Source organism: Littorina saxatilis, linkage group LG5, assembly GCF_037325665.1.
Source record: "Littorina saxatilis isolate snail1 linkage group LG5, US_GU_Lsax_2.0, whole genome shotgun sequence".
NCBI lineage: Eukaryota > Metazoa > Mollusca > Gastropoda > Littorinimorpha > Littorinidae > Littorina > Littorina saxatilis.
In genome coordinates this window covers 16,360,563-16,373,732 of record NC_090249.1, presented here as the reverse complement: position 1 = coordinate 16,373,732, position 13,170 = coordinate 16,360,563, and the positions used below count along the sequence as shown (strand labels likewise).

At 41.2% G+C, this 13,170-nt stretch overlaps 1 protein-coding gene across 1 annotated transcript; it reads right to left on the bottom strand.

Annotated features, from left to right (window-relative positions):
* Window positions 1–2,758: 2,758 nt before the first annotated feature.
* LOC138966403 (R-spondin-2-like) lies at window positions 2,759–11,314 on the bottom strand. Its single transcript, XM_070338630.1, has 4 exons — window positions 10,655–11,314; window positions 9,580–9,729; window positions 8,526–8,711; window positions 2,759–6,307 (listed from the first exon to the last, which is right to left on the bottom strand). The coding sequence occupies exons 1-4, from the start codon at window positions 10,755–10,757 to the stop codon at window positions 6,036–6,038; spliced, it is 711 nt and encodes a 236-aa protein (XP_070194731.1). The 5' UTR covers window positions 10,758–11,314; the 3' UTR covers window positions 2,759–6,035.
* Between the last annotated feature and the right edge of the window lie 1,856 nt (window positions 11,315–13,170).

Here is a 13,170-nt window from a genome sequence, read left to right as displayed (position 1 = left end):
TTTCCATTGGCCCTTGGTACCCACGAAAAGACCGCAGCTGTTCTTTGTTTAGGATGAAAGGCTTTGTCCACAATAAGAACTGAGGTTTTTTTCAGACAACTTTCACCCTATTACTGACTTCTTGCAAGTTAAAAAAAAATACACAACTAAATTACACTGAAAGAGACGATAATTCAGAATTTGTGAAAAAGCGCGGTATGGACGTAAAATTGGTTGGTAAAGCACTGGATTTGTGATCAGCGGGCCATGGGTTCGAACCCAGGCCGGGACGGACACGACTCACTTTTATGTGCAGAGTCAGAGACGGTATCCATGACCCACACCATGTCACCACTAATGGCACGTAAAAGACCTCGTTTTATCTACCAGAATTGTAGCTGGCTGGTTACACCTAAACACGCACACGCCTGGATCGCGCAACTCTAGCTTTTCACTGAGAGGAAGCGTCCCGAATTAACACAGCAATGTGATAAAAACATTAAAAACAAGAGGCGAAGCCTTCAAGGCTCCCGTAAGAAATCGACAAACAATAACACAAACTCATTCACTCCGTCACACATACACACACACATGTGGTAAGCATAGGTGACACGGTGCAAGAGTGGGAGACACTAGATCTAGATCTGTCTGTCTGTAGCCTACTTACGGGGACACGACTGCCAGATCGACACTGCGCTTTCGACAGCGCTTCCTCGCGCACACACTGGAAACACGCTGTGCAGATCAACCTGTAGGAAATCTCCTTTGGTATCTTCTTTATCTATTTTTCTGGGGCTACGAAACCGAACAATGTGAAATCGTCTTCCCCGAATCCGCGAACTGCAGCTCGGTGAGAACTGTATCTATACCACAATCCTTCACGCGATCTGACTTAACCTTGACCCCTGACCTGGTCTACATACCACACACGACACAAACCAGTCACCTGTTTTTACCCCCCCCAAAACCCCCCACCACCCGTTTTCTTTGGATACACACTTTAACTACATACGTGCCGACGAAATGTTGATCATTGCTTCAATACTTTGAAGCTGTTGCTTGGATAATAACCAGGTAAAATTAGTATTTCGGTGTTCAGTCAAATGTTAAAGTTTCTATCACACACATACACACGCACAGACAGACAAAAGTTAGCATCGCATAGGCTACACTTACGTGAGCCAAAAATGGAAAAGACTCGGGAAGCATTAGCCTGCTACATCAGAAACAACGACAAAGAACATTACAAAGTTGAGAAGTAGTTTTGGCTTTGGGAAAGGAAAGTTACCATCCTTGTCGGGTACACCGTCATATCAACCATCACTGACCCGTCCACGCCTGTGCATGCGACAACAGCACCATTCCACCTGGACACATACCAATAATCAACACCATGGCTGCATTCTGTGCACAGGTGGATTATTTATTTTTGCTGAATCAATTCAGCAGATTGACAAAGGCGTCACTTACGAAATTAATTCCCACAAAATCCGAACTCTGCACGCGAAGTTGTTTGGCATGAGTTTAATGACATGCGATACCGATACATGCACGGTCTGGCGGTGACCTTACGAGTCATTTTCCACTGCTGATACGACAGAGTCACCGAGACAAACTTCGTTCTCGAAATTCTGTCAATTTCTCAGTAGACATGCAGCTAGCAGAAGGGACAAGATTTTTACGTGACGCCATCATTCACGTTAAGACGTCTTTTTGAACTTTTTTTGGCTTCTGACGTCAGATATTTCACTTCGAAAGAGAGGGTCCAAAAGAGACGTCTTTGTTTTTTTTGTTTTCTTTTTGATCGATATGGTATCTCTTTAAGCTGAAGGATGCTCTTCTCCCGTGTAAAAGCATGAACAGATTTGTTGTGGTGAACATGATTGCTTACACGCGACGGAATGTACAGTCGAACCTGTAATTACGACACCCTCTCGATCACGACCACCTGTCCATTAAAACTACCCTTAAACATCCCCGACGAAAGTTTTTTTTCCCCCTGTATAATTCACTTTTGTATAGCGACCACCTGTCTGTATTGTCCACTCTTAACAGGTCCCTTGGGTGGTCGTTATGGACAGGTTGGACTGCACATTCAAATCCAGAAATAACTATCTTACAATAACGATCGATCAGACAATGAGGAGGAGAGTTTGTCCTTTCATGACATTTGTCATAACCGGACAAGTTTATAACTGTACAAGTTGATATGACGTCAGTGAAGGAAGTATATGATAGCAATCATATACTCACGTTGATCAACACAATCTATCAAAAGCGCTCTTAGATCGGATTTATTAAGCCTCGTATTAAGAACAACCCCTTGATAACTTCAATTAATGTTGAAACGGTCAAAGAGGCTCAGCCACAGCTGACGCAAACATCACACGGCGCGCACACACAAACACACGCACACATGCATGCACGCGCGCACAGACACACAAACACATGGATAATGACAGACAGACAGACAGACAGACAGACTAACAGACAAACATACACAGACAGAGAGACAGGCAGACAGACCCCCCCCACACACACACACGCACGCACACAACACAACACAACACAACACAACACAACACAACACAACACAACACAACACCAACACCAACACCAACACAACACAACACAACACAACACAACACAACACAACACAACACAACACAACACAACACAACACAACACAACACAACACAACACAACACAACACACACGCACGCACGCACGCACTCACACACACACACACACACACACACATCCTGGTTCAAATATCAAGTCAGCTAAAAACATTTTTATTTTGGGCATACTTTCTTCATGCACTGTCAACTCCATCATCGTAGAAAGGTTTCGCCGATTCCACACCAAAACGAAATTTGCTTAGAGCTCGAGCTGTCACGCCCACCAGAAGGAGTTATTTTTCGCCTTCCTAATTGCAAAGAATCACACCAACTATAGAAGATAAAACTGTTGACTTTGCGAGGTCGGAAATATGACCGCCTAAATTGACCGGAAATTAGATTGTCCAAAAATAGTCCTAATGCAGACACATTGGAAAAATATCCAATTCGCAAGAAATCAAACAGTAATCAGAAAAATTAATTGGAATTCATAACAATCATGACTTGTCTGGCACGATTTTTGAATCTTTGCTGCCGCGGGCTAGAATCTGCTAGAATGCTTCGTGGATGAATAGAAACATGTGAAGTCGGCCTGCAACTTGCAGTAAAATGCAGTTAACATTGATGTCTAAAACGTCGTCAACAACTTCAAATACACCTCCTACACCCCATGAAGACCCCCCCAAAAAATTCAAAACACAGAGTTAATGATTTCTTCCCATTCACACACGTTTTCAAAGTACAAAAAAACATTCTGGTTCTTTTCTGGGAACATTTATTTATATATTCATATTAGTTGTTACGTCACTGCAGGTCAATGTTGCAAGTTGGACATCATTCCCACTCGGCAGAAAAATGGAACCCCCGAATTCAGGTTTTTTGGGGGGTAAAAATTAGTGGTACACTGACGGGCGAAGTGGCGCAGTGGTAAGACGTCGGCCTCCTAATCGGGAGGTCGTGAGTTCGAATCCCGGTCGCTGCCGCCTGGTGGGTTAAGAATGGAGATTTTTTCGATCTCCCAGGACGACTTTTGTGCAGACCTGCTAGTGACTTAACCCCCTTCGTGTGTACACGCAAGCACAAGACCAAGTGCGCACGGAAAAGATCCTGTAATCCATGTCGGAGTTAATTCGGTGGGCCAGTTATGGAAACAGGAAAATACCCAGCGTGCCTACCCAACGCAAGCGGAGTGAAGCTGATTATGCTCTCAGAGTATAGTGTGGGGAATCCAAATGGGCAAATTCGAGCTCACACGTCACCAGAATTTCTGGAACGCTGAAGAAGAAGAAGAAGAAGAGGTACACTTCAACCTAATTTTGCATGCTCGTGTTAAAACCTGTCGTTGACTCCTCTTTTGATAACCAAAAAAGTTAATTGGCATAGTGTTCTGGGCCTTGTGATCTTTTTTCTCTCTCTCTGGCAAAAAACAAAGAGATGGTACAATGAAATGACACAAATTGTGGATGCAACAAACCACCAGATGAAATGCATTCATAGATATAACAGTGCTTCTTTTTACATTTAGTCAAGTTTTTGAATCTTTTGGTGACTACAATTACAGAAGAATTGAAACGCCATTCGAATGTTCTTCTCAAAGAACTACATAAAAGTGGTCAACATTGCAAATAGGACGTTGGAAGAAGATACATTCTATTGTTGTTTTTATTTTTATTGGTTTAAACAAGAGTTTATTCAGGAATTTAAAATGTCAAGAAATAAGGGTACATGTATCACCAAGTGCAGCAGAATAATAAATAACGATTTGAAAAAAAAAAATTCAATATTGAACATCCGGATTTTGTTTATGAATTAACTAGGAGTCAGGTAAAATTGGCTATTGACTGAACGCAATATTGCCTAAAACTGTCATTAAAACACGAATTGTTAACAACTTTTTAAAGATTTTAAGCTATGGTGAATTACTATAGCCTTTTTTTGTTGTTAAAGAGTTATAATACTTACGCCAGTACATCACGAAGACTTTTTGCGTTCTCCTTTACGACAAAATTATGTTCGTTGCTTACTTCCAATAGTTCCAAGAATAATCTCCAGTTATCGATGACTTAACATAGCACACAACACACACACAGACAATGGTCCCATACTTGTCAAAGTCAGAATTTACCCCCAAAACGTATCTGTAGAGACACAACCATTGTCAACAATGTATCTGTATAGGGACAAGTTTTCTGTCAAGAAAAAAAAACAAAAACAAAAAAAAACACCACAACTACAGGGCAACAAACACAAAGATAAATCAAAATGTACAGAGTCAATGTGTACAGCAGATGACATAACTTATCGTATGTCAAATAGTTATAAAAACTGTTGTTTTTGACGTCGTATATTGTCATCTCGTCGACGATTGTGATCAAGCGATTTCTGACGTGCAAATGTGGCAGCCATTTTTCTATCGACGTTTACTGAAGCAGAAAAGTTAAAAGATTAGTTTTTGAATATTTGGTCATGTTAATAATGTTCTCCAGCGATCTTGAAAAGTTTTAAGCCGACTTTTATCGGGAACGTTAAGTTGAGGAAGAATCAGTTTTGTGTGAAAGTTGATGGCTTACAACTTGCCATAGTCTTTTTCCCGTAGAGTGTTGGTCGTCTGAATCACAACAATAATTACACGATCTCCGACGCTTCTGTTAGCTATTTTCACCTCGCAGTTCACTGAAAACGGAACACAGCCGACTCAAACAGTGCCTTATAAGTATTTTTCGTCAAAAGTTGTGGTTATCTGATGTAGACAGTCGTACCTCGTGTTCTCGGACTCTTTCTGCCGCCGCTTATCAGATCACTTCAGTTTGAAAGACAACCAACAACATGTCTTATAAGTCTTTCTCGTTCAAAACGTTTGTCACATGACCTACACAATTCAAACACGTGATCTCCGACGGATCTAGTAGCCATTTTTAAGTTATCTGACCTAGAAAGTCTAACACGTGATCACGGCTACGGTTATCAGGTCAATTCAGTTTGAAAGACTCACAACACAACAACATTTACCAGTCTTTCTCGTTAAAAACGTTGGTCTTCAACATAACCACGTTTTCCCTGACAGTTCCGACAGCCACCTTTAGGCCGAAGGTTGTAACGTCATTTCAGTTTAAAAGCGGCGAGCCAACTTACATGAATCTTTAACGTCCAAAACGTGGTCACGTGTCCTAGACAAGTGAATCACGATATCAACGACTGTGCTTACAGCCTATTTCACGCCGACGGTTATCAGGAAACTTCAGTTTGAAAGACATCCACAGATCTTTCTCGATGAAAACGTTGGTCACATGACTGAAACAATTTAGCAACGTACGCGTTCACCGACGGTTCTGGCAGCCATTTTCACGCCGATGTTTATTAGGTCACAGATACTGAAATGCAGACAGCTCACAAGTGGCTTACGCGTCCTTCTCATCCACCTGACCTGATCACGCCTTAACCCCGTACTCTTCGACGGGTCTGGCAGCCATTTTTTCGACGTCGTTTGTGTCTAGACCTGCACGCCTTGTCCCTACACAATCGCCGTCGTCGAATTTTTCGTTTTTTCTTCATTTTGTCCCGGCGACGTCCTCTCCTGCCCCGCTTCCTCTTCCGGTTTCTGCGCCTGCGCCATTTCTTCCTCCTTCCTCTCTTCCGCTTTCGGCCTCGCCTTCGTTTGTTCTTCCGCAGTCTGTTACGATGTGTCTTGCGACGGTTGCACTCCTCATCTGAAGCAAGACAGACGTCAATACAGTATGGGTCAGGTTGGATGGATGCACTTAGTAAATATCGGTGAAAGCATGCATGATGGGCATGGTAATGCAAAACTTTCTTTTTCTTCATTAGAAAGGCAAATTAGTTTATTTGATATTTAAATCCCACATTTTTCCATAGTTAGTGGGTTAAAAAAATGAGTGGACAGATGAGAAAGAAGCGTTATTGGAGATTACAAGAAAGTACGAGGCTAAACAAATATTAACAAATCGCGTCATATAACTTGAATTTAAGGCTATAATTATCAGTGTGAATTCAGGCTCACATCGCCCATTTAATGTATTAGTAAAAAAACCCACCAAAAACACCCTGATTTTGAATGTATCATGGTGATTTAGAATGTACACGCATGTGCTTTGCGACATCAATAGATTGATCTAAAATGGCAAAGCAGCCGAACGAAGTACAGATATTTTTCACCTTGAATACACACAACTTAAGTTCTTTTTATTCTGTAAATCAAGCATCCGTGGAATTGTAATTATAAGGACAAACACAAGCGCTCATAAAAGCAGCAAACATGTATTCCAGGCAGCAGTGAACAGCGCAAACAGCTTAAAAAAGTTGTTATGCTGTCGTAGGGAGCAAAAAAGCATACCACAGATATGTGCATCATGAGCAACACGGCAAAAAGCGAATTAGGCAACACATGTGGTTAAAGAAGTGTGAAGTACAAGCAGGAATGCGACACGAACATTTTGCAGCAGGCCAAAGCGTACCAGGGTGCACCAGGACTGCGTTCACTGAATAACTGAAGGTCTGCGTGGTAAGCGAGCAAGTCATGGCGGGGTATATCCAACAGCGGGAATAGCGTCAACAAGCATACACAATGTGTTATTCTCAAGGATTGCGTTATCCGGTAATTTCTGGTATTTTATTGAAACCTAGATCTGAAAATCCCGGAACCGGAAAGAAACCCGACAACCGGTCATGACGACATGTTGATATTTCATCTCCCGATTTCTTTCCTTACAGTAATGTAATCCCTGTTAATTTTAGAGTTGTTTTCAGTACTTGACGTGACAGAATTTCTGAGAGAGCCGGGATATAGTTCTTTCTAAAGAAATACTGGTTTTGAACATGGGTGGTGAGGTCAATGTCCTTTTTTCTTTCTTATTTGTTTTAGCGCATGCGCGATATTATACACATTTTCTGCTTTTTTGTTCTTTGTGTATTTTTTGGCGTCCTGCCAATGCACTCTCTCATCTTCAAATCTACAGCATCGTGCATCCCTCTACACAATCCAAAGCCCCCCTCCCCCCCTCCCCCACCACCCTTCAAACGTGACGATGTTAACTCGTTCTGATTTCAGACATTTATACATATTTAATACGAGAAATATACTTTGAAGACGTATCTACTATGAATAGATCATGTTTCAAGAACTAATTGTTGTTGTTGTTTTTTGTGCTAAACACATGTGTCAGTCAAACAACATGGCGTACTTGAAACATTGATGAAGGGAGAAGCCGACGTCACTTTTCAGGCCACAGGCAGTGTTTGCTACTTACCATCTATTTTGTTCTTCTTCTACTACTGAATTCACAGTAGTAGTATCAGTAGTTGAGTTGGTAGCGGTAGTAGTGGAAGTAGAAGTAGCAGACTCTTTGGGAATAAAATTGTTTATAGACTATGTATATTTCTGACTCATGTTTTACATTACAAAGGTCACGAAATTTCCAAAATTCCAACACTCGAACATTACGGTTAAAAAATAACGCTAGAAAAAAGTGCATAGCTAAACTGGGTAGACAACACAAAGAGATTAACACAATTACGGGATCGGGGAATGAATTTTCGACATTTTCGACAGTTTGGACTTCGTCACTTTTCAAATGTCTTCGTAATGATACGTTTTTGTGAGTCAGTATTAGTAATGGAAAATTGTTAAAAGTGTCAAGTACATGATTAATATACACGCCAGATTACAAGAGAAGAGTGTACAAATTAGTAATTGGTATCCAAACGGCAATAAAAAATACTCAGTTTGCATGATTCTAACGATATAACTCTCCCTTCTTCTAAGAAAAAAAAAGAAAGAAAAGAAAAAGAAGTCCATTCATGCCTATGATACATGAATCCGCTAAAGACTGGCTATAGATCTAGCAGAGAAAACATCCTCCCTCCAATGAAAATGGAGAAAAGAGCAACAAGCCACGCCCACAAACTTACCGCTACACCAGCGCGTAGCCAATCGGCATCGCTGAGAGCGGCTTAAGGCGGTACAGGCCTGGCCATTGGGTGAAGGAGGCTGCAAGATCTGTCTTGTCCGGGTCTGCACGCCCCACTTGTATCCGCACGTGCGTCCGTTGCGTGAACACACTGACCACTGCGACCAGGGGCCAGGAATACAGTCAACTGGAAAGAGAAGCAAACAAAATGTGAAGAAAAAAAATGGTTGGTCAAAGTAAGATATTACATGTCATCGACTTAAAGTCATAGACGTTTCTATAAAATCAGATCCGTTCCCTACCTCAGATCTGCTCAATTTTTGGGGGTATATGGGATAAGATCATTCCTCAACTTGGGCACATACCAAAAATGTAAAACCCTGGCCAGGATCTGAGAAGTTGAGCGGAAGCGTGCACACGGAAAGGGCTGTGCATTTAAATTCTTCCTGTTCAAATTCTTGAATATGTGTTGTGGGGAAGTCGATATGGTATCATGGACGGTTTCCAAACTATAATTTTAGAGAGCCATCAGTGTGGAAATCGTTGTACTATCCTATCCGAAGCCTATAAGACAACTCTGGATTTATTGCCCCTGTTTTCCAATCTCTTTGCTAGAGATGACTGGCTTATACAGGCCATCTCGACATTACTCAATGAACTAATTATGATTGGTTTATCTTCTCAATATGAAAGTGACATTGTTCTTGGCAGCTTTACTCAGAATAAAGGACCTAGCGTGGGCCTTCGCAACATTCGTTATTACATATTCTCTCAAACCTCACCTTCAAAATGAAAGGGGTGTCGTGACAACCACCCCCCCCTCCTCCACACACACACAACCTTCCCCGTGATTCTTTGAATAAAAATAAAAATAGGTTATTCCATTCTTTCCATAAGCTTACCATCCCGAAGAAGGCAATAACGTGCCGAAATATTGATTATAAATATAAACGTACCTAACCTGGTTACTGGTGTGTTTTCTTTTTATTTAAAAATATTATTGTCGACTAATTCTCAGTCTTTCACCTAGACTTTTCGTCACGTGAAAATGTTACCTCGTTCCTGGCAGTCCTTGGAATAGTTGGCGTAGTACAGGCCCTCCGGACACTGCTCAATGCATTGTCCCTGGAAAGCCATGTAGGGGTCCTGGCACCTCGTGCAGTAGTGTCTGCTGAAACACGCCTGGCAGTGGTCGATGTGGCATCCTGAAAAAAGGAGAGATGAAAGTTCATTTCTATGCTTGTTATTCTCTCGGTGCCAGGAGATGAATTGGTTCCACGTAACTCTCACTCACTCAGTAATGATCTATTGCACACGTCGTCTTCCCATGACCAACATACTTCTGGATACAAATCCAACAGCTCGATTTAACAGATTTTCGCGAAGAAAGAGTTGCAAAAGGTTAGAAAAAGACCAACAACATTGACAATCAGCGCGGTTAGACAGCAATTTTACAAAGGCCGTTTCTGCAATAACATGAAAGAACGGTACACTTTTGGTGACTGGAAGATGGCGTTTCATTACGGCGACTCGTTGTCTGTGGACTTGGAAGTCGACTTGGGTTGTCGCCATCCGGTTGTGTCGCCTTCCGATATATTCAATTTATAAGTAGAACATAGACTAATACTCATTCCAGGTTTTAATCCCATGTTTGTTCTGTGCTGCTTTTGATTTTGCTTTTTGTTTCCCTGTGTATTTTTTTTTGTAAGTCCTGAAGAAGTCTCCATAGGCGAAAGTTTGACTTGTTTTTTTTGTGTGTGCTGTCCTGGTGAGTAGAGAATTCATTTTTCAACTATACTCACAGTGTTGCACGTAAGTCCTGAAGAAGCCTCCATGGGCGAAAACTTGACTTGTTTTTGTGTGTGCTGTCCTGGTGAGTAGAGAATTATTTTTTTTCAACTATACTCACAGTGTTGCACGTAAGTCCTGAAGAAGCCTCCATGGGCGAAAACTTGACTTGTTTTTGTGTGTGCTGTCCTGGTGAGTAGAGAATTCATTTTTCAACTATACTCACAGTGTTGCACGTAAGTCCTGAAGAAGCCTCCATGGGCGAAAACTTGACTTGTTTTTGTGTGTGCTGTCCTTGTATTGGTGAGTAGAGAAATCTTTTGTTATTCAACTAATACTCACGGTTGCACGTGCTGTAGTACTGATGTCGTACGCCGTAGTAGCCCAGCGGACAGGAGGGTGTGCAGATACCGATCTGACGCATATTCTGCCGGTACAGGAACATGAAGTAACGTGACTCACACGTGACGCAGCCATTGACAGGCGAACAGCTCGTGCAGCCTCGCGGACACACTGGGTACCGTCCGATGATCGCTGCAACACACACAGAGAATGAATAAATAACACGGATGACGGCAATAGTACTGATAGTATCACACTAATATGCAAACATATATTTAAAATTCAAAGATAATCCCATTCCCTGTCTTGATCACTTTTGGTTTTTATCTGTTTTTCTGTTGCCTTTTGCTCTATATTTTATTTCTATGTTAAACCATAATAAGCCTTCAAAGGAGGAAATTTTCCATCTGTGTTGTCATGGTCATGAGGTGTAGGGCACCCAATGTCAATAATAAGAAGCGACCAATAGGTTTCAAAACTGTTGTCAACAATTTGTGTGTGTAGTTTGTGTTCAATACTTGTGCTTTTGTATAGCTTTATCGTTTAGGGGCTCCGCTCACCTATGTAACTTCAGCAGGACCGACGACGCACTGCAGATTATCCCAGCCCGCTACACGTTGCGTGAAAGGAAAACAGGCCAAGTACTCGTCATAATCCCTATCGCGGCAAACATACTAGGCAGTGCGTCGTCTGTGCCGCTGAAACTACGCAGGTGTATTCTGCCCATTACCAACACGGGTTAGTCGGCGCCAATCTTGATTTAAAGTAAAAGAGAAAAAAAGCCGTATACTCGTACTAGCTAAGTGCGCTACAGAACTATTTGAGGGTAATGTTTACAACGCGTGCTTTCATTTCACCTCACGACAGAGCTAGAAGACATCTTTCGGCCCTGCCTATACTTTTTTAGTAGTACGAGAATTTTAATCAGTTTTAAACAATGGCTGTGTTTTAAAATGAATTTTAATCAGTTTTAAACAATCTCTCGTACTACTAATTTAAATTGTTTCTCCTCAATAAAACTCGTATGTAGGACCGTGGAAGAAAACCATATCACAAGTTGGAACATTAGTTGTTTCTCTATTGCTATAAATAACTGGTAACGTTTATAAATGATTACGGTTATGGAACCCCCAACTTTTTCTTTTTACATTTAGTCAAGTTTTGACTAAATGTTTTAACGTAGAGGGGGGAATCGACACGAGGGTCGTGGTGTATGTGTGTGTGTCTGTGCGTGTGTGTGTGTGTGTGTGTGTAGAGCGATTCAGACCAAACTACTGGACCGATCTTTATAAAATTTGACATGAGAGTTCCTGGGTATGATATCCCCGAACGTATTTTTCATTTTTTTGATAAATGTCTTTGATGACGTCATATCCGGCTTTTCGTGAAAGTTGAGGCGGCACTGTCACGCCCTCATTTTTCAACCAAATTGGTTGAAATTTTGGTCAAGTAATGTTCGACGAAGCCCGGACTTCGGTATTGCATTTCAGCTTGGTGGCTTAAAAATTAATTAATGACTTTGGTCATTAAAAATCTGAAAATTGTAAAAACAATATTGTTTTTATAAAACGATCCAAATTTACGTTCATCTTATTTTCCATCATTTGCTGATTCCAAAAACATATAAGTATGTTATATTTGGATTAAAAACAAGCTCTGAAAATTAAATATATACACATTATTATCAAAATTAAATTGTCGAAATCAATTTAAAAACACTTTCATCTTATTCCTTGTCGGTTCCTGATTCCAAAAACATATAGATATGATATGCTTGGATTAAAAACACGCTCCGGAAGTTAAAACGAAGAGAGGTACAGAAAAGCGTGCTATCCTTCTCAGCGCAACTACTACCCCGCTCTTCTTGTCAATTTCACTGCCTTTGCCGTGAGCGGTGGACTAACGATGCTACGAGTATACGGTCTTGCTGCGTTGCATTGCGTTCCGTTTCACTCTGTGAGTTCGACAGCTACTTGACTAAATGTTGTATTTTCGCCTTACGCGACTTGTTCTTTTTACATTTAGTCAAGTTATGACTAAATGTTTTAACATAGAGGGGGGAATCGAGAAGAGGGTCGTGGTGTATGTGTGTGTGTATGTGTGTGTGTGTGTGTATGTGTGTGTGTGTGTGTATGTGTGTGTGTGTCTGTCTGTCTGTGTGTGTGTGTGTGTGTGTAGAGCGATTCAGACTAAACTACTGGACCGATCTTCATGACACTTGACATGAGAGATCCTGAGTATGGTATCTCCAGACGTTTTTTTTCATTTTTTTGATAAATAGCTTTGATGACGTCATATCCGGCTTTTCGTGAAAGTTGAGGCGGCACTGTCACGCTCTCATTTTTCAACCAAATTGGTTGAAATTTTGGTCAAGGAATCTTCGACAAAGCCCGGACTTTGATATTTCATTTCAGCTTGGAGGCTTAACAATTAATTAATGAGTTTGCTCATTAAAGTTGTCATTAAAATCGAATTTTCGCAAACAGATTTAAAATTGATTGCATCGTATTCTTCAT